Raw genomic sequence first — 20,944 nt, 5'->3', positions numbered from 1 at the left:
GCCTAAATTTTTTTTTTATAAAAAAAATCATCATTATTTGTATAGGTTAAGCTTAGTTTGAAATATTGAAATTGGATTTGGAGTTTTAAACTTAAGTAGTGGGTTATAATAAAATAATGTAAGGATTAATTTATAATTTGAAAAGACATTTTAAAAAAACTAACACATATTTTTTCTAAATAATTAATTTGATCATTTTTCTTATCCAAATTAATTAAGTAAATCTTTTATGTGTATATTACATATGTAATTACATGAATGAGGAGATGTCAATGTGGAATTTAAGGGTCAAAATCCTCCAATTATGTTGTATAATATATTGGAAATTATATAAAAAAAATAAAAAAAAAAAAAAAAACGAGCTGAAAACGGTGAGGGCTGGAGTAGCCCGCATCTTGGCGGGCTGGCATTTGTTCAACTTGAACCATCCATTTTTGACAGGCTGGGGGAGCCCAGCCTGTATTACCGGATCTATAACTTACCTAATTTCCTTAATCTAATCAAATTAGTTAAATAGGATTTATATTAAAAACTGGAGGAGTATTACTTTCAACTTATTTTTTAATTATTTATACTATCTTCTAAGGTGGACATATAGATGTTCGGTGTAAAAATTTCAAGTCACATTATTGAACGTATAAAGAATTGATATAAAAGTTATATCGATATTTATAAAAATGCTCACATATCTTACATTTTTACGGCAATAAACTGAGCAGATGAGTTAGTCTGGAAAAGAATTTTTTTTCTACTAGTATAGGACTTCGTAATGCTAATTTTTTATTACCGACATGCCTAATGTCATTAAAAAAAATAACGAATCTCCACAAGCATGTGCAAGTGGGAAGCATCAAGTCATTCTGAAACTTTAATTTCCAACCTTCCCAGAGGTTTCTTCATCGAGAGAGCGTATTTTTTAAGTGGAGGGATCATCTCTTGTTGTTGGATTTTATTAAAAAAAAAAAAAAGAAATTGCCATGCTTGGAATTTTGCCTGAGCCATTTGTTTGTTTATTTATTACCTTTAGGTTTGGGGATCATTTGCAGTAGTCATCCACCCTAGTACCCTACCGTTGGAATTCTAAGTGACGGGTTTATGAAATTGAAACTAATTAACTTGATAAAGTTGAGGTAAAAATTAATTATCATAATTTACTTATAATTTAATACTATTATTCTTTTTTAAAAAAAGAATCAGTTTTGCAAAAAGAGAAAAAAAATTGTTATAGACTTGTGTGATTGTGGATCAGCAACTTATTTTAAATAATTTTAAATTATACAAAAACAAATATATCAAAAGAAGTTTTATTTCATAAAAGATAAAAGTGATTACTTATAATAAAACATGAAAAAAAAAACATTGGCCTAGGAATAAGCTGTGCATGCCATGAACATATATATTTATAATTAGCGTAGTCTTGGTCGTCATGGATTTACATTTTTAGCTGCCTTTTCTTCTCTTTTCTTCTCAAAAAAAAATTTTATTTTGTTGACACTTGACTAAAATTTTGATCTATGCTTCAAGAAACCGAATTAAAAGAAAACTGAAAAGAATGATGTGAAAAGAAAAAGAAAATAATGAAGCACTGGGTTACCCACTTCGAGTTCGCTTTTCGGGGAAGGTTATGTGTAGTCTTCATTTTTTTGAGCCAATTAGCAAGACGCACTATTAATCAAATTTTAATATCACACATCTCTTCAAATTTAGTTGTTGTTTAGTCGTAGGAATTAAAAAGTCTTTTTACTGTATAAACAAGGTTTCAATTAAGTCGTCAACTTTAAAAAATACTACCTCCGATCCTTAATATAAGACCCCATTTGACTTTTAGTTTGGTCCTAATTATAAGACTCCAATCCATTTTGTCTCTCATATTTATGCATTTTTTCTCAAGATAGTCCTTCTAATAATGATAGTTCTAACCAACACACTTAATTAGCAAGGATATTTTAGAAATAACAACACTTATTTGTTACAAATAACTAACTTAACTTACTTCCTTAATCTTTTCAAATTAGTCAACTGGGTCTTATAATTAGGACCGGAGGTAGTATATATTTTTATCCTTTAAGACTAAAATCGTGAGGTTGAAATGATAATTTTTTCTTTCGAACAATTATAGTTCTTAAATATGATAATATTTAAGAATGATTTAAACATTTAAGATCTCAATGTTATTATTTTTTAAAAACAATTTTAAGACTAAAAAATAAAAAATATGGTTTTTAAACTTAAGAGACCAAATTAAAACTTTTGTAATATAATTATAATCTTGTGCGCCTGCACGCTACTACGTATATGGTTTTGAAAATTTGCTATAGAAAGAAATGTATATGAACGTTAAGCATTTTTGTCATACATGATGATGATGCTTGTTTCACATAAACTACACAAGTAACTATGGCCAAATCTGGTTTCTCCAACTACTTCTATTTTCACGTCATTCCAAAAGTCCTCTTCCACTCTTCTTCCCCAAAAGCTTCCCTTGTATCAGATATATATTTTCATAAATTTGATATGAAGATGGCAAACAGAGAGATTACTTTACTAAATGAGAGGAGCAATACAGAGTAAGGATACAGGGCGCTTGGGCTTCAAATCCACAGAATATTCCAATAAAGCTCTAATAGCTAAATCTGTGACGAGGCGTTTCACAGCAGAAGACAATTTGATTTTTCAATTTCTTCAGGAACCTATATATGGTCATGCGTCTAGCATGATGCTGGGATACAAAACCGCTCATCTTGGGTAGCCTACGCAGCCAGAATGCCCAACTATCTTAATTGCAGTGGGCGATCTTATATTTCATGATGGAGGTACTGAGCACTTAAAATTATTCTAGTCAACGAATGCAGTAGGTTCTATTTTAGAGATCTGTTGGGTATAAGGATAATATCGAGATATGGGGTGTCAACCATGCGAGTGTGGGTATTTGTGGTATTTGCCATTTGACAGTTACAGAGAAGGGGGCGAGATAATAGGGACCTGGTTATTGGGATGGACAGGGAAATGGTGATGAGTGAATTGTGAGGAGAGCTTCTGTGCCTCTCGAATGCACAGTTAAGCGGTTTCCTTTTGTTTATGTGTGCTTCATAAGACTTACACTCCGTGGAGCTATATTTTCCGTTGATTAATACATACTCCTCTAATTCTTAATATAAAACCCATTTAACTAATTTGATTAGATTAAGAAAGTTAGGTAAATTAGTTAATTATAAGAAAAGTGACATATTTTTTCTAAAACACTATAATCATCTTTCTTAATACCTCATCTCTATCTTCTACTTAGTTATGGTTGAGGGAGTATCCACAGGAATAATTTAGAAAAAATTGATAAATATGATAAATGGGTCTTATATTTAGGACCAAAACCAACTCAACAATTGAGTCCTATATTAAGGACCGGAGGAGTATTTCAGAGCTGTGATCCCATCAAGATCCCATTCTCAATGACTAATCACAAGGATCGAACTCATTAGGCAGAGCAACAGGGGAGTTTATTTGCTGGCCGTTGGTTACAAGCTTCACATTGTGTTAAGAGTTAGTCCACCAGTACTTGTCACAAGGGGCAGTGTAGATTGTGGCAAGATTTGGACTTTGCATGTGCCATATAGAATTCAATGATTCACGTGGGAAGTTCTTAAAACTACTCTGCCCCCAACAAAAAAATTATAGAGTCATCACCTGCAGCCAAAGATAAGGTTTAGATTTTGAAGTGATCCTTGCAAATCCAGAGGCTTTTTTTTTTGGCAGTTTCAATAGTAAATGCCATCCGCAAATGAAACATGAGATCTGCCATTATCGAACCCAAGCTCTTGTGCTTTCGGGTATATCATAAAGCCACTAAGGCATGCCTCGGTGACATGACATTCTTTTCGTCATAAACATTTATTTCCAAATCGTATGGTAATGTATTGGAAAAAGAAACCATTCGTCTCATTGAATTTACAAAAAATCTCCAAACAGATATATACTTACCTTGTGGAAAAACCAACTTTATTTTTGCAAGACGGATGACAAATCTGGTGTCGTTTAATTCTCCTACAATACATGAAAGGGGAAAATTTCAGAATGATAATGAAAACCATGAAGTGAAAACTAGCAGGAAGTAGAAGCTCACCTTATCCCTTTCTGTATTATTGAGTTTTCCTTTATCAGCAACCTTGAACATTCTCAATAACTTCTTGGGTGGTTCATTAGGAGGAGAAGTGACCGCTCTTTGTTTCATTGAAGTTGTTGGAGCATTCGAGGAGAGCATAGAAGACCCGAACTGGACATTCTCCATGTTTGTTTGCCGTTTGTACACATAAACTCCACAACTAACTACGGGCATTTCTGCTGTTAACTTCGTGACTTTCTTTTTCTTGCGGGGGATTAGACATAGGACTTTTATTTCCGCATCATTCCAATCCAGTTCCAGAAAACTATCAAGCCTCTCCCACTCTTCTGGCTCAAAAGCCATTCTCAGATCAAATAAAAACAGATGGCCTTGCCTAGTTCCATAATTTGCAGCATCTTGTCTCCTTTGTGTTTTATGACCATTGATGCTCACAGAAACATGGAAAAAGTGTTTTGAATTTTTGTTTGCTTTCCCCAACTCAAATGCAAAGGCAGCATGAGGGAAATGCCCACGAGCCCGAAAAGACAATGTCCCTCCTTTACAGCATTCGTTGAACCAATCAGGAACTGTTGTTGATGGCATAGCGATGTTCAAGTGGGAGTACCCGTTTCTCGCCTGATGTACCAGAACAACAGAGACGAAAGGTATTTTCAGATTTGAAAACAACAGATAAAAGAATAAAAAGAGAATTATCATTTTCATCCCTAACAGATACGAGCATTTTTAATTTAATCATTTATAGATATTTTCAAATGGCTTAATCCTGCATTCATTGAATTTAACCTTTTCAAAACTTCAATTTTATTCCTAACAGAATGCCAATATGTTCTTAACCCTCCCTGATAATAAGCTCCAGTGATGACTTGAGTTCATGAAATTGTTCACAACTGGTGACATCTAAGCAGAAGAGTTCAACTCAGCAATCTATTGACTAGTACATTATTTTGTGGATTGATAAAGGGAAAAAAGGGAAAAGGAAGGATTCTGTGCAAAAAAAGTTTTGCAATGTGAAATAATTAATCTGACTAGGTAATAGAAGGATTTCATGCAAAAAAGTTGTGGTTAATGGACAAGAAATGAATTAATGGTTTCTTTGAGAAAATAGAGAAATCCATATCCCAAATGGAAATGACCAGCATCTGTCTGACCATTTCACTAGCATTTAATTTGATTAATCTTCAAAATAGCAACAGAAAACGAGTATACAAAAGGGATGACAAAACCTGAGACCATAGATGGCCTAATGACTCTGTAGTTAATGATGTACAATCCTCTGCCTCTATATTTTCCAATTTTGATGGCAACTCTGGTATGTCTCTAAGCCTCTTGCAGTTATTCAGCGCTAGTGTCTGCAGATTAGCACACTCTTTGATGCACTCAGGAAGGGAAACAAAATTGCTCCCTGAAAGAATTAACTTTTGAACATTCCAAAAACAACGTAAAGCTAGGTGAAGATCTTCATGAGTAAGACAACAATTTTCAAGATTTAATGCCTCCAAGTTTGAACAGCTGATAACAGGTTGGCTCTCTTGCATTAATTTCATTAAAGATTTTATGCTTGGAGGTTGAATACCACTTAGATTAAGCCGACTAAGGTTTTGCAATGTGAATAAGCAGCTTGGAAGCTCCCTAATACTTTTGTGGGTGCTTATAGCTAAAGATTCGAGTCTTGGAAGATTTCCAATGGAAGGCGGGAGCTCTTTAATAGCAGTGCCTTCTGCATAAATTGTCCTCAGTGCATCCATCTTTCCCACTATACACAGGAAGTAGTCAAGACTCCTGCAATAACTGAGATGAAGCTTCTGAAGAGAAGCCATATTGATTTCACGTGGAAAGCTTGTAAGACTGCTGCACACACTAAGGTTTAATTCGACGAGCTTAGACAAGGATCCAACTGAATCGTGAACTTTGATGAGATTGCGACACCTTGTAAATAACAATCTTCTTAAATTTTGAAATTGAGACATATCAGGTACTTCAGTTATGAATTTACAGTGTGAGAAATTCATATATGTCACACATTCAAACCTCTGCAAAACAAAAACTAAATTATTTAATTACCAACAAAGTTTCTGATAAAAAAATGACGTTATAATTGTGCAGATCCATGAAATAGATTAGAGGTTTGTCTATGATATATAATGAATATATATAGAAGGAAAGTTGAAGTAGTTTATTCTTGAAGTAGCTATAAATTGAAAAAAAATACCTTGAATGGCTCTTCCAATCTAAAAAGACTACCGGATAATTTGATGTAAACTAGTTTCTTAGGAGAAAAGTCTGGTGGTAGAATAGTAGAAGGGCATCCCGCCCAGTCAAGCAATCTTAAACTACTTGGAAGATACTTTGGGTTGGTTGAAAATTGTGAATTCCGAACCACAAGAATCCTAAGATTACTCATCTTCTCAAAGGCCATACCACTCCACTCCACTTCTTCTTGTTGAGGCGGATCAAGCATTATTCCTTCAATATTACTGCTCCCCTATAATGGAAGTCCAAGGCATAACAGTTAGATATTGCAAAATAGCACAATAGATTTAATGCATATGACCATATGAAGAAAAGACAAGAATTAGATCCTTACTAGATTTTCACGCAATACTTCAAGAACATCTTTGTAATGCCATAATCTACTGCGTTTACAAGGATTTGATGGTGCCTCCTGCCTAACAATCTCTCTACCCATTTGTTGTACTAAATCATGCATGCCCAAGTTACCGTTATCAGCAACAGTTATAAGAGACTTGTCAACAAGAACTTCAATGTAAAACCTTGCACCAAAATCGCAAGCTGCTAGTTTTTCTTCAACAGATTCCAAATCCTCCTCTTTAAAGAAACAAGCAATATCTAGAAAAATACCCTTGGCACCATCTTGTAAGCAATCATAGCTTATCTTGAGTACATCTAGAATTGTTCTTTCTGGGATCCTCTCATATTGTTCTAATATAGACCTGCATTCCTCTAAATTTTTATGTGCCAAATTGGCGCCAATTACTCTTAAAGCCAAAGGAAGGCCCTTTGCAAATCTCATCACACGTTTGGACATTTTTTCATAGCCTTTTGGAGGCTGGTTCAAATGGAATGCATGCCAGCAAAAGAGTTCAAGAGAGTCATGATCATCTAGCCTCTTCATTTCATATGTTTCCTCAACATTACACACAACTAGCAACTGTTTATTTCTTGTTGTTATAATGACCTTGCTTCCACAACCAAACCAATGACGCCCACCTGCTAGTTTTTCTAACTGTTCAACCTCATCAACATCATCAAGAACCAATAGGATTCTTTTGTGAGAGAGCCTGTGTTTTATTCTGGATATTCCTTCATCAGCACTGCCAAACTTTGTCTTCTTTTCCCCAAGAATCTCTGATAATAATGTTTGCTGAAGATGAACAATGCCCTGGTATTTCTTTGACACTTCTCTAACATCAAACAAAAAACACGCGCCTTCAAATTGGTAGAAGATTGAATTATACAAAGTGTACCATTAGTTATCTCCAACCTGTTACTAACCTTTTTAAACTCCAAATATTTAATAATACTAACCATGGTAGAAAAGAATCTTAGTATAATATTTGAAAAGGCTACCATGGTTATAAAAAGAAATTTGATTCGCCAAAAATGTTAATCATGATAGAAAAGACTTGAACTAATTATTCAAAATGTCTATCATGATTATAAGAGTTTTACTAAGCAAATTGTATGAAAACCGTAATTAATAATATTTCACAATAATTGGGCCTTGGGCTTTGCAAAGTCCAGCACGTCACAATTCATCTCTAAGCCCATAACATGATATTTTCTGAATAAAATTTGTCCAAACCAACAGTAATCAACTACTTTCAAAAGTCATTATGGGTTCACAACTTACAGACCCAAGTAACTCAACAACAAAAGTAACTAAGACTATAAGTCTCAAAGAAATCAGAGTATGCAAAAAGAGTTATATGTGGCAATATACAATACTCATCACATGACAAAAAGAAGGCTATACAAGATAAACGTGATAGCTAAGCTTTCGCTGCCTTCCCTGACGGACCAGCCCTAGAGCTATTATCTGAAAATGTTAAACCACGGGGTGAGACAAAAGTCTCAGTAACCAACAATCCTACTCATTAGGCATACAAGTAAGTGTTTGAGAGGTGTCATGTGGAACAGTTACTAAAATCATACATTCACAATTGTCACATGGTTATATATATACACACATATCACAATACAATATCTCACTCTCAATTCCACCTTATTTCCTCACACCTTATTCCTCTGACTGAACCCATGGGCTAGTACTGTCCCATGTGACTGGTAGCTCAACATAATAAGCTCACCGATCAAGTGATGTGAACAGGCCAAAATCCACAGAGCACAGGATCGGACCATGGGTTCCCCCTCTAGTCCACTAGCGGGGTGTCATACGCCCTACAACACATAAAATGGCCAAAGGATCAACCAGTGTACATCTGGCGTCCTCCCACCTTATTACCTCTATAATATGTACAAAATTCACCCCCTTATTCTCCCTATAATATGTCTCCCACCAATCAACGTTCACCATCCCCTCTCGTATTTATACTCATGAGAATAGTAATTTACTAATAACATAATAACTTTCACATTTACCAAAATCGAGATTTCAAAATTTCAATAATCAACATCAATCTTCAAACCATTTCTCAATAAATTCTTGTTCCACATGACAAATTTATAAATTCATAATTTCATACTATTTTTCAATAACATAAAGTATCTCAAGGCAATTTTAACAACGATGTCTTCTATTGCTCAAATAATAATTCGGTAGCATTTCAAGAATCTCATATAATTTGAAATCACTCACAAACATCATACAAGTATACATAACAAGTGGAAAGTGGTTACCTTTCACCAAGGCTATAAAAAGAATTACTACAAAGTCAACCCCGTGCTCAAACCAACAATCCAATAATTAATCTACACCATTAATATAACCACAAATTAATATAATCACATATTAATATAAGCTAATTAATTAAGCTTATATATATAGTTAAATTTCTAATTTAATTAAATTTTTACTCTAAATTCCCACAACTCTCATAACTTAAAAATTATTAAGTATTTTAGAAACAACTTAAAATTTCTAACAACCCAAATTATTTATTTACCACCTCCAAATTATTTACCTTAGTAAAAAGGATTTTCCACAATTTCTAAATATAAAATTATTATGTTCTAAATTCTAAAAATGTCATTTTAAGTTTAAACCTCAAAATCAAACTATCAAAAATTCAATAATACTTCAAGTATTTATAAATAAATAATATGATCAAAAACTTTAATGGTATAGCTACCACACATATATTTCCACAAATAATAAACTTTTTAGCTACAATAATTATTTTAAAACCTCCAGTCACCCAATAAATAAAATTAAACCGATTAAAATCTTAATAATATGCCAAACAACCCAAATAAATTACTTGACTTGAATTTAATCGGTAAAAATATAATATAAATCATATATAACAGATTTTTCAACTAGAAAAACTAATTTAAATACTAAAAACCAACAAATAGACAAATCTAACCGATTAAAATTAACAACTCATTCACTTCTAATTGTCTATAGTCATCTTTTGTCAAAACTCAATACTTAGATCATATATAAATCTCAAAATTTTCTCTAATAACTATAATAACACTGTCATCAGAAAGCTTAAAATATATAGAAAATATTTATGAAGAAAGTTTGATGAAAAGAAGTAATTTTATGTACCTAAGTTATCTCCAAAGGTTGCCTTCTCTTTCACAAAGACTGTTGATATGCTCGTCTCTCTCTTTCCCACACTCTTTCTCGCTTTCCCTCTTTCTCTCTTGTGTTCTCATCTTCTCCATTCAACTCCTCCTTTTATTTTCTATTTTTCAACTACCTTTCCCTTATTTTCTTCATTCTTCATTTATTCTCCCTCCCAAAAGTCCTTCTTCCTAAGTCAACATTCAATCTTTCCACCGAATTCGGTGGAAAGATTACCCCTTTCTTGTTTTTTTTTTAATATTAAAATATTATTATTTTATTATAATAATAAAATACTATTATTATTTTTTTTTACTTTTTTTTTAAATCCTAAAATAAAATTTAGGATATTACACAAAGCCTTTGCAAGGGTTGTTTTTCCAACCCCACCAGTTCCATAAATCCCCAACATACAAATGCCATCATTAGAATGATCCAAAAGTGACTTCATCATTTCTATGCGAGGCCCAAGTCCAACCATGTACTCACGGCAATGCAAGCGTTTAGGAGGTAACATAGCATATGCATCTTCAACAATCTTTTCAATAAACCCACATCCATCTCTACAAAAGTGCAGATTCTCTGGTTATTGTGGATATGATTGTTGCAAAATGCCATTTTCCATTTTTTTTTCCTCATTTATCATAACTCCGTCAAGTAAAATCTCGTTCAATTCTTCAAAGATAACCTCAATCTCAATTAGCTCTCAATTTTCAAATCCCTTCACTATATAAAAGTATTTATATTTGAAATTAAAAAATTACGAGATATATGCGGCCATAATAATATTACCTTTTAAGTAAATTAAAAAGGTCATCATCAAGGCCAAATATATAATATATATATATAAAAAACAAGCAAAAAATAGAATATCTCATTCTTATTGTACATAAGCCAAAAAGAAAAGAAGTGTATTCGTTATGTAGTCAGATATGAATGTCCTATATAGTGTTGTGTTACAAGCAGAATTAGAAGTAACATCAGGATTTGAAAATTGCAAAGATGAAAATATTTGTGAGCAACTGACAGTAATAATAGATAGTTAGATACTGTTTGTCCCCAGCCATTCAGTACCCATCCCGCGATAATTATATTAGCAAATTACTAAATAAAATATAAGTAAGAAAATCAATAAAAATATGCAGTTAAGATTTAAATTAAAAATCTTTTTGTCGAAATATCTGAAACTTGAACATTATTAAAACCAAAATGTTTAAGCCCCAAGTTTACAAAGATCCAAGAATAATAGACGCCGATCAAAATTTCATATATCTTCAAAAGCCTGTCATATCATCCGCAACCACTAATTATTAAGCAAGTTTGAATGTTTCATCCGCAGAAGGCAATTAGAAACAACTATAACGAAGCCTACCCATCTCCCAAAAGCCATGCTGATGGCAAACTAGCAGCTTCAGACAAAGCAGATCTCCATTTTCGCACTTTCTTCAAGTCATCTCTGAATCTATCTTCCAGAGCAGCCATGGCATCTCCAAAGCTGTTCCTCTGATATTGAACATCCATCGGATCCACATTGTAAAATACGGGCATGACCAGTTGGTTCTTCTCCTTCTTACACCGAATGATGTGGGCGAGTTCATCGAGGCACCATGTGGAAGTTGCATAATTCCTAGAGAACACAATAATCGAGATTCTGGATTTCTCAATGGCCTTAAGAAGCGTAGGTGAGATCCGCTCACCTTTCCCGAGCTTCTTGTCGTCAATGAAGGCGTTGATTCCCTTCCGGCGCAGAGCATCGTAGAGATGAACAGTGAAGGAGTGGCGAGTATCTTCGCCTCTGAAACTGAGGAAAACGTCATATCTGTACTTGGATTTGCCGGCGAAGACAGCCGATGATGGTGCTGCCATTCGAATCGCCGTGGCTGCAACAATCACAAAATTCTAGCGAGGTATTGGGATTTGAATACTCAAACCTGGAAGAGAAATTTACACAAAAACGATGAATCAGCAAAGGCAGAGCAAGCCTTTGATGGTTTCCTTTTTTTGCTCAGGCAGATGGAGAGAGCGTGATTTTTTTTCCCATGCGTGGAGGGATTGCAGCGTTGGATTATTAGTTTAAAAAAAAAAAATTGCCAACCTTGCAATTGCATCTTTGGAATTTTGCGTGTTCTATTTAATTATCTGGGAAGTATTTAAAGGCATGCAGCCCAGTACCTACCGTTGGAATTCGGGTTTCCAGCGCGCCGGCAGGCGAGTTTATGAAATTGAAAAGAATCTTTTATGAAGTTGACTACTCGAGTACCAAATAAAAGAATAATTTTTTTAATTAATTTGTTAATTAATATACTAACTTGACCCCAAAAAAAAAATTACTCTAGTACGTTCAGTTTTTAATATAAAAAATAACTAATTAATTAAAAAAATTAAAAATTAATTAAATTGATTAATTGTAATAAGTACATGCTGACTTTTTAAACTGCTCTATTGAGTTAGGTGCATTAGAATTACCTGCAGTGAAAAGCTCTTTACAATCAATATAAGAGATATTTTATAGGAAAGGTTACAAATTATGGAAACAAAGTAAATTAAATTCTTATATTTAGAATCAAATCAAAACCTCTAGTTAGCTTATATATTGATGAGCGGAGATAAAAGTATTTTAAATATATCATGTCAATTTTATTAAGATTGAGTAATTTAGTTAGTTTTCTCAATCTCTACAAATTAATTAAATACGAGTTATGTGATTGGAGGAATATTCATGATTGGATACTATTTTTTCTTTTAAAAATTTTTTTGCAGGTAGCCAAGGCAACTTTATTTAGAATAAAAGCCAAGAAATATTAGTTTCGGGCATAACCATTTTGGCCTTGAAAGCAATTTATCATTGCCAGTCCGGTTCTGCTCATTTTATATGCTGAAAAATGACAACTAAATATATCTTAAATTGATAAAATATTTCAAATTTATTCTTATTAAATTTTTTCTTATTATATTTACAAATTATTCTCCCATCTATTTTCTTCTCTCATTCCAATAAAAATTAAATAAGAATAAAATTAAAAAACTGTCCCTTCAAATAACTCATATTGAGTACCAAGCGATACTACATAAAAGAGCATTAAACCCCAAGTGTTGGGGGCAGTGGTAATCGGCTGACGTTCCGTTCTCAAAAGGTTAAGGTATAATTATGCTTCTAATTTTTTTAGTGTAGCAATTTTGATCTCATCTTTTTTTGGAATGCAATTTCGCCTTCACAATCAGGCTCAAAATTGCATCTCAACCCATTCCCAAAAAGTATACTTGTAGGTGGAAGAGCCAACATGCTGTGTCTGGCGAGGAGTCACCCTGTTTCAGAGTGTCTAAGAAGTGAAGAGGGGTAAAGAAGGAAACTGAAGTTCTAGAAATTCAAGGAGGAGTATTTACGTCCCCCCAGCCTAGAACTCACGTAGTTTAGATAATTTTTGTCGCGGTAATTAAGACCCAATTAACATAGATAAGTTAAATTTTCTGACAATGTCTTTAAATACTACTCTTGCCATCGAAATCAACAATCATGTATATATCAAAAAAAGAAAAAACCCCTATTTCGTTGATAGGGGAAGCCAGAAATTATAGAGAGCTAATAGTAAAGAAATCTCCAAAAATGGTTGCCCCTTGGATAGAGCGTCTTGTACCACGAACGAAAAACTTGGTGTCGTTTTCTTCTCCTACAATACATACAAAGCAGACAAAATTAATAATAAGCCAAAACCTCGAAATAAATAAACGACAACTAGCAGAAGAAAATAGAGGCTTACTTGGTCCCTTTCTTGGTGTTATTGTGTTGTCCTTTATCAGCAGCCTTGAAATGTCTCAAGAGCTTCTTGGCTGGTGCATGAAGAGGAGAAGCTATGGATTTTCGTTTCAGTGAGGTTCTTGAAGCATTATTCATGAAAGCCCTAGGAAACACAAAGCGAATATTCTCCATGCTCGTTTGCTGCTTATCAACATAAACTCCACACTTAATTATGGAGATATTTGGTGAGTCACACATGACTTGTATGTCCACATCATTCCAACCCGATTCCAGAAACTTATTAAGCTCCTCCAACTCTTCTTCATCAAAGTTCTGAAGTAAATCAAATGAAATCACATGACCTTGCTTACCATAGAAAAAGAAGGCATCATATTCTCTACTTGTACCAGTTGCATAAGGAACATCACGTTTTATTAATGACATTTTACGGCTATTGATTCTTATAAAAACTTGGAAGGGAAGACTCTTTCTCGTCTTAGCTTTTCCAGATTCAATTGCGACGATAAGATAAGGAAAACTTTTCCCACGAACACCAAGAGACAATGTGCCTCCTTCGCAGCAATAGTCGAACCAGTCGGGAAATGTTGTTGCCGGCATAGTAAAGAAGCTTTTTGCCTGATGTATCGAAACAACATACACGAAAGACCTTTTCAGATTTGAGAATAACAAATACAATAATATTTGCAGTTTAGTCATTCATAGATAAGATATATCAAGGGCTAAACTATCCTATATACACTCCTGATGTTATTTTCTAATTGCATATGGCAGCCTAATCTTATTTATGGTCTAACGTGTTGGATGCGTTATAAATAAGATTAGAATTAGAATATTAGACGCACAAAAAAATAACATTAAGGTACTGGATGCATCATATATAAGATCAGGGTGATGGACGCATTATATATAAAATAACATTAGATATAAGATCAGGGTGCTAGATACACCTGAAAAATAACATTAAGGTGCTGGATGCTACTTTACACTACATCAAATCACTTAATCACTATCGGTGGGAGTTGGATATAAAGGAAAGGGCTAGTCCCTTATAACATGATGAACTAAGGCTCAAATCCCTGTTGGGAGAAGTGCGTACATTTAGTATTCAACAATACCTCAAATAGAATTACCTCTAATAAAAAAATCACTTAATATCCCATTCATTGTAATGTTTTCAATGAATATTAATTATTAAAGATAACAGAATGACGTTATTAACCCACACTAATAAGAAGCTCTGGTCATGACATGATTTCTAGTAGTTCATACCTGGAAAAGCTTTAAATCCAGCATGACAAGTGAAAATTATCAAAGGAATAAGAAAAACCTGAAACCATAAACGGCTTGATGATTCAGTTGTTAACGAAGTGCAATTCTCTGCCCTCATGTCTTGCAACCCCGATGGCAGTTCTGGTATGTCTCTTAGCATCTTGCAGTTATTTATTTCTAGCATCATTAGATCAGCACACTCTTTAATGCACCCAGGAAGTGACGCAAAATCATTTCCTGATAAATCCAAGTCTTGCAGATTCTGAAAATATTTCAGAGTAAGGTAAACATCATCATCCAAAAGGCCACAGTTTCCAAGATCTAAGCAATCTATGCTTGGGCAACTGATAAGTGGTTGGCTTTCTTGCAGTAATTTCTTCAAACATTTTCTACCATGAGGCTGAAGTCCTCCCAACATGAGTGTGCTAAGATTTTGCAACGTGAATAAGCTGTTTGGAAGCTCTTTAATAGCGCTACCTTCTGCAAAAATACTTCCAAGTGCATCCATCTTTCCAACTAAATTAGGGAAGCACTCAAGGCTCTTGCAGTTAGTAAGAACGAGCACTTCAAGAGACGGCATGTTGATTTCACGTGGAAAGCTGCTAAGTTTGGTGCATTTACCAACATCTAATTTGATAATCTTACCAAGAAGTCCCACTGAATCATGAACTTTGATCAAATTGCGACATTCATGAAAGCTTAATGTTTTTAAATTTTGAAAATGAGACATATCAGGTACTTCTGTTATGAATTCACACCGCGAGAAATTCATGTGTGTCACATATCCAAACTTCTGCAAAACAAAACCGATATTATTTAATTAATGACAATTGTCAAGAAAGATTGTCTTTTGAATAGAATAGTCCAGCCTCCCTTTGATTTATCTAATCTTATGTTGAATCTTTGAAAAATCTCCTCTGAGTCAAAAAATAGTTGAGGATTCTAGAGAAGAGAATAAAAAATATAATCAGTTGAGAGTAATTTATTCGTGAATTTTTAGAAGAACATTATGGCTCAAGAAATTTGATCATAGAAACAAGAGTCAATAAAGTACCTGGAATGGCTCTTCAAATTTGAAAAGACTTCGACATAACTTGAAGCAAACTAGTTTTGGAGGAGAAAAATCTGGTGGTAAAGTCATAGAAGGATATCCCTCCCAATCAAGCAATCTCAAACTATTAGGAAGATACTTGGGACTTGTAAAGAATTGGGTATTTCGAACAATCAGAATTCGAAGATTATTCATCTTCTCAAAAGCCAAGCCGTTCCACATCACTTCTTCTTGTTTAGGTGGATCAAGTATTATTCCTTCAATATCATTTCCTCCCTATAGTACAAGTTCAAAAAAGTGACATTGTTAGATAATTTGTCAAATTTGTACAATTTAATGTATGTAAGGAAACAGATAACTTTTTTTTCTCTTACTAAATTATTTTGCAGCACATTAAGCACATCTTTGTAATACCATAACCTGCTACGTTTACTAGGATTTGAGGGTGCCTCTTGCTCAACAATTTCTTTAGCCATTTGTTGTATTAGATCATGCATCAGCAAAAGACCATTATCAGCAATAGTTATCAAAGATTTATCTACAAGAACCTCAATAAAAAACCTTGTCCCATGGTAACAAGCTCCGAGTATGTCTTCTACAAATTCCAATGTCTCCTTTTTAAAGAAACAAGCAATGTCCAAGAAAATACACTTAGCATCATCTTGTAAGCAATCATAGCTTATTTTCAATATCTCATGTATTGTTCCTCTTGAGATTTGATAATATTGTTTCAATGTATATCTCCATTCCTCCAAGTTTTTGCGAGCCAAATTGGAGCCTATCAATTTTAAAGCCAAAGGAAGGCCACGTATATAACGTATAATACCAATGGACATACTTTTGTATACTTTTGGAGGGTGGCTTGTACGAAATGCATGCCAACAAAAGAGCTCAAGAGCGTAATGCTCATTTAGCTCTTTCATTTCATATTGCTTCTTAATATCGCGTGCAATTAGCAATTGCTTGTTTCTTGTTGTTATAATGATCTTGCTTCCACAACCAAACCAATCACACCCTCCAGCAAGCTGTTCTAACTGTTCAGCTTCTTCGACGTCATCAAGAACCAACAAAATCTTTTTGTGAGAGAGTCTATGTTTTATTTTTGTTATTCCTTCATCAGCACTGCTAAACTTGATCTTATCATCTAGAATTTCTGATAGTAGCATTTGTTGAAGGTGAATAACACCTTGATATTTCTTTGATGTTTCTCTAACATCAAACAAAAAACAAGCACCTTCAAAATGGTAGAAGATTGAATTATAGACAGCTTTTGCAAGGGTTGTTTTGCCAATCCCACCAATTCCATAAATTCCCAACACACAAGCTCTGCTATCAGTTTCATCCAAAAGTGACATCACTTCTTCTATATAAGGCTCAAGTCCAACGATGTAATCAATGTTATGGTAGCGTTTAGGAGGTAGCCTAGCAAATGCATCTTCAACGATACTTTCAATAAATCCATCTTGGTATCTACAAAAGGAAAAGTTAATTTTTTTTTAACTATGAAGACGGTTATCGCCACATATTCTGTTTTATATTTCTATGCTGTTTTAGCCCTCTAAGATTTTAATCCCTTCACTATGCATGTCTAAATGATTTTTCAAGTTATAGAAATATAAATACTCCTCCGGTCATTAATATAAGACCCATTTAACTAATTTGATTAGATTAAGGAAATTAGGTAAATTAGTTAATTATAAAAAAAATGACACGTTTTTTCTAAAACACCATACCCCCTCCCTCTTGTATTTGATTATAATTAAGGGAATATCTACAGGGATAATTTAGAGAAAATTGATAAATATGAGAAATGGATCTTATATTTAGGATCAAAACTAACTCAACAATTACGTCCTATATTAAGGATCGGAGGAGTATTTGTTATTTAAATTCTATCATTTAAGTAAATCCAAAAGTAATGATGCAAAAATCATAAAAGTCAAAATATAGAACTATGTAAGCTTCTAAATTGAAAATAAAAATTATGAATATTAAACACAATCTATAATAATCCTCATAAGAAAAATACTGTAAAAACTACAATTTTATAGAACCTTTGAATTACAAAAGCAAAAGTCACAGATCGAAATTTCAAACACCTTCAATAGCGTTCTAACCACTAATCATTATTTGAAAAATTTATCAGTAGAAGGCATTCAAAAAATAGTATAAGAAAACATACCCATCTACGAAAACCCATGCCGATGATAAGCTAGCAGCTTCAAACAAAGCAGATCTCCATCGTTGTACTTTCTCCAAGTCATCTCTAAACCTTTCTTCAAGAGCAGCCATGGCTTCCTCAAAGCTGTTTCTCTGATACTGAACATCCATCGGATCCACCTTGTAAAAGACGGGCATAACCAGCTGGTTCTTCTGCTTCTGACACCAAATGATATGGGCGAGTTCCTCTAGGCACCATGTGGAGGTAGCATAGTTTCTAGAGAACACAATAATGGAAATTCTTGATCTCTCAATGGCTCTAAGAAGCGCAGGTGAAATCTCTTCCCCTTTCCCAAGCTTCTTGTCATCAATGAAGGCGTTGATTCCCTTACGGTGCAAAGCATCGTAGAGAGGCGCAGTGAAGATGTGGCGAGTATCTTCACCTCTGAAACTCAGAAAAACATCATATCGATACTTAGCTTCGCTGGTGAAGCTATGGGATGATGATGAGGCCACTTGAATCGCCATGGCTGCAATAATCGCGGAGTTGAAGCTAGGTGTTGAGATTTGAAAACTCAAACGAGAGAGAAACCTGTACAGTTAACGTGGATCGTGACTTATATATTAATATATATATATATATATCTTAAATGGATCCACACCTGGCAGAGGTCGGTGCCTTCTGTTTTGTTTGACTTTTGTGTCGTTTCTTGGAGCCACCGTTGATTGAGGAAAGTAACGATGGTGCAGGTCGATGGATTCTTTCCTCCACTTTGTTTTTGTTTTAATTTTTATTTATTTTGAAGGACTCAATGATCTACGGCGGACCAAGTTGCATTGGGTGTGAGGCCAAATTCCTGAGGAGCAACTATGAAGTGTGTGTTTGTGTGTTAAAATGAGTGTTTGCAATATTTATCATAAATAATTTTCTTTTTTTTTGGCCGGAAAATATAAATAATTTTCTAAATAAAAATGATTAAATAACAATTTAATAATAGTCTCGTAAATCGTGAAAATGGATCCAAACGGTACAGAAGTTTTGTTTTTATTTTCTTTTTTCCTCGGCCTAACAAGTGGTGCAGAAAAGGAAGCATCGTTTGACTTTAATTTTATCGTTTTGTGAAGTTGTTTCGAAAATAAATAAATCATTACAAATTTGTATAAAAATTTTATTTAATTCAAAGTCAACAGTTGTTAGATTCTTAAATTAAAGTAATTTTTTGCAGCGAATTCTAGATTGTTTTAGATCAGACTCAACGGTTTTTTTTTTTTTTGGCCAGAAAAAAAAATTTTTTTTTTGGCCAGAGACTCAACGGTTGATGGATACCTAATAATGAGTTACAGACTTGCAGTCACGTACAAGCTAAAATTAATCTGAAGAGAACAACTGTTCTTCAAAATTTCCATTTTTTGTGCTTAAATTTATTTATAGTAGGATAAGTAAATCTAAATTCAATATTTAATTTTTTTCATTGTTTATCAATAAGTAAGGATTATATCAAATTTTATTTTTTGAAAAAATCTTGTCGGGCAAGCTCTATTGATGACTATGAAATAAATGGATCATAGGCCTGTTATTTTGATTGATAGTGTTATTGCATTGAACTTAAAGAATCAAGATAAATAGCTATAGTAAGTGAATAACTAACCATAACTGCTTTACTTTAGATCTATTTTAAAATTAACTAAATTAATACGGTATAGTGCACGATTCAAATTGTATTTATTTTCGGGAGTCTCTAAAAAGATTCTAAGCAACTAAATATATAAAAGATAAAAAATTCACTTGGCAAAAAAGTTTTAGATTTTGAAAATTAATTTTACTTTGCTAACTATATGTAATAGAATCAATCTAAATTACCTTTTTTAAATATTTCTTTTTATAAAAATGAATGAGAATGAATATGATAAAATGCATGAGATGAATACTTCTTGGAAACGGATTAGCGACTTTCATTGTTCAAAATATTTTGAGAGTTAAAAAACAATGCACTAAATCTTAATGAAATATCCCAAAACACCGTTTGGGTCTAGCAATTATAGTTAGTGATTACTCCTACTATTATAGTTAGTAAGCACCTCTTAAGTTGCTATTTAAAATCATTTAGTATGCAACTGTGATTAAATCAAATAGCTCTTCCTCTAAAAGAATAATGCTCAAATAAGACACTTAAAAGGAAGCTCAAATCAATTATATCATCTATAATAACATGCGAAACAGTACAATATGAATAAATTCACAAAAGGAATACAAAAACATAGCATTTAAGCTACATAATCAATCGAAATCTCAGTCTCTAACATTACAGAACGCTATTCTACAAACAAACAGAGAATCCAAATTTAGATAAGAGAAAACGAACTGAATTAAATTAACCCCCCTATTGGCTTCTGGAACTCCAGCCGCTGCTCCCTCTCCAAGAGGCAATGAACTCAGCTACTCATAGAACCCGATGCAGATACAACTCGTATGAAGCACCAAGCAACCATGCAAGTTGAGGTGAAGCGACGGATTCAGGTAAAATATGAAGGAGGCCGAGAGAGGTGATAAAGACGATGCTGGATTGAATGGAATGGAATGATGAAGATGGATTTTAACGGTGATGGTGGTGGATTCGAATATTTGGATTCAAGGGAGATGATGGAATTGGCCGAGAGTGACGAGTATGGAGAATGAAGGACGATTGAAGGCTCCTGTCGCGCACTCTGGACCTCTCGCCGTCGACTCCTCTAATCCTCTGTTCATTCACGCCATCCTCTGTTCAACTCGTCTCTTTCGCGATCTCTCTGCCACCAGGAAGATTCAACGGAGATGAA

At 33.7% G+C, this 20,944-nt stretch overlaps 3 protein-coding genes across 3 annotated transcripts; all 3 read right to left on the bottom strand.

Moving 5' to 3' along the window:
* Positions 1 to 4,029: 4,029 nt before the first annotated feature.
* LOC114749433 (TMV resistance protein N-like) lies at positions 4,030 to 11,827 on the bottom strand. Its single transcript, XM_028937936.1, has 9 exons — positions 11,263 to 11,827; positions 10,245 to 10,453; positions 7,512 to 7,591; positions 6,702 to 7,466; positions 6,327 to 6,599; positions 5,691 to 6,147; positions 5,341 to 5,519; positions 4,118 to 4,732; positions 4,030 to 4,038 (listed from the first exon to the last, which is right to left on the bottom strand). The coding sequence occupies exons 1-9, from the start codon at positions 11,754 to 11,756 to the stop codon at positions 4,030 to 4,032; spliced, it is 3,081 nt and encodes a 1,026-aa protein (XP_028793769.1). The 5' UTR covers positions 11,757 to 11,827.
* A 1,604-nt stretch (positions 11,828 to 13,431) lies between these two features.
* Positions 13,432 to 15,496, bottom strand: LOC114749432 (uncharacterized). The gene is made up of 3 exons (XM_028937935.1): positions 14,975 to 15,496; positions 13,649 to 14,262; positions 13,432 to 13,558 (listed from the first exon to the last, which is right to left on the bottom strand). Exons 1-3 carry the CDS (start codon positions 15,494 to 15,496, stop codon positions 13,471 to 13,473), a joined length of 1,224 nt encoding a protein of 407 aa, XP_028793768.1. The 3' UTR covers positions 13,432 to 13,470.
* Positions 15,497 to 15,632: 136 nt separating this feature from the next.
* On the bottom strand, positions 15,633 to 18,665 carry LOC114749419 (TMV resistance protein N-like). The gene is made up of 3 exons (XM_028937922.1): positions 18,150 to 18,665; positions 15,971 to 16,243; positions 15,633 to 15,709 (listed from the first exon to the last, which is right to left on the bottom strand). The coding sequence occupies exons 1-2, from the start codon at positions 18,653 to 18,655 to the stop codon at positions 16,219 to 16,221; spliced, it is 531 nt and encodes a 176-aa protein (XP_028793755.1). The 5' UTR covers positions 18,656 to 18,665; the 3' UTR covers positions 15,633 to 15,709; positions 15,971 to 16,218.
* Positions 18,666 to 20,944: the final 2,279 nt, after the last annotated feature.

Source organism: Neltuma alba, unplaced genomic scaffold (assembly GCF_004799145.2).
Source record: "Neltuma alba isolate B1F8T4 unplaced genomic scaffold, ASM479914v2 tig00006042_pilon, whole genome shotgun sequence".
Taxonomy (NCBI): Eukaryota; Viridiplantae; Streptophyta; class Magnoliopsida; order Fabales; family Fabaceae; genus Neltuma; species Neltuma alba.
Note: the sequence above shows the minus strand (reverse complement) of the source record. Positions and strands in the feature narration are given on the sequence as shown.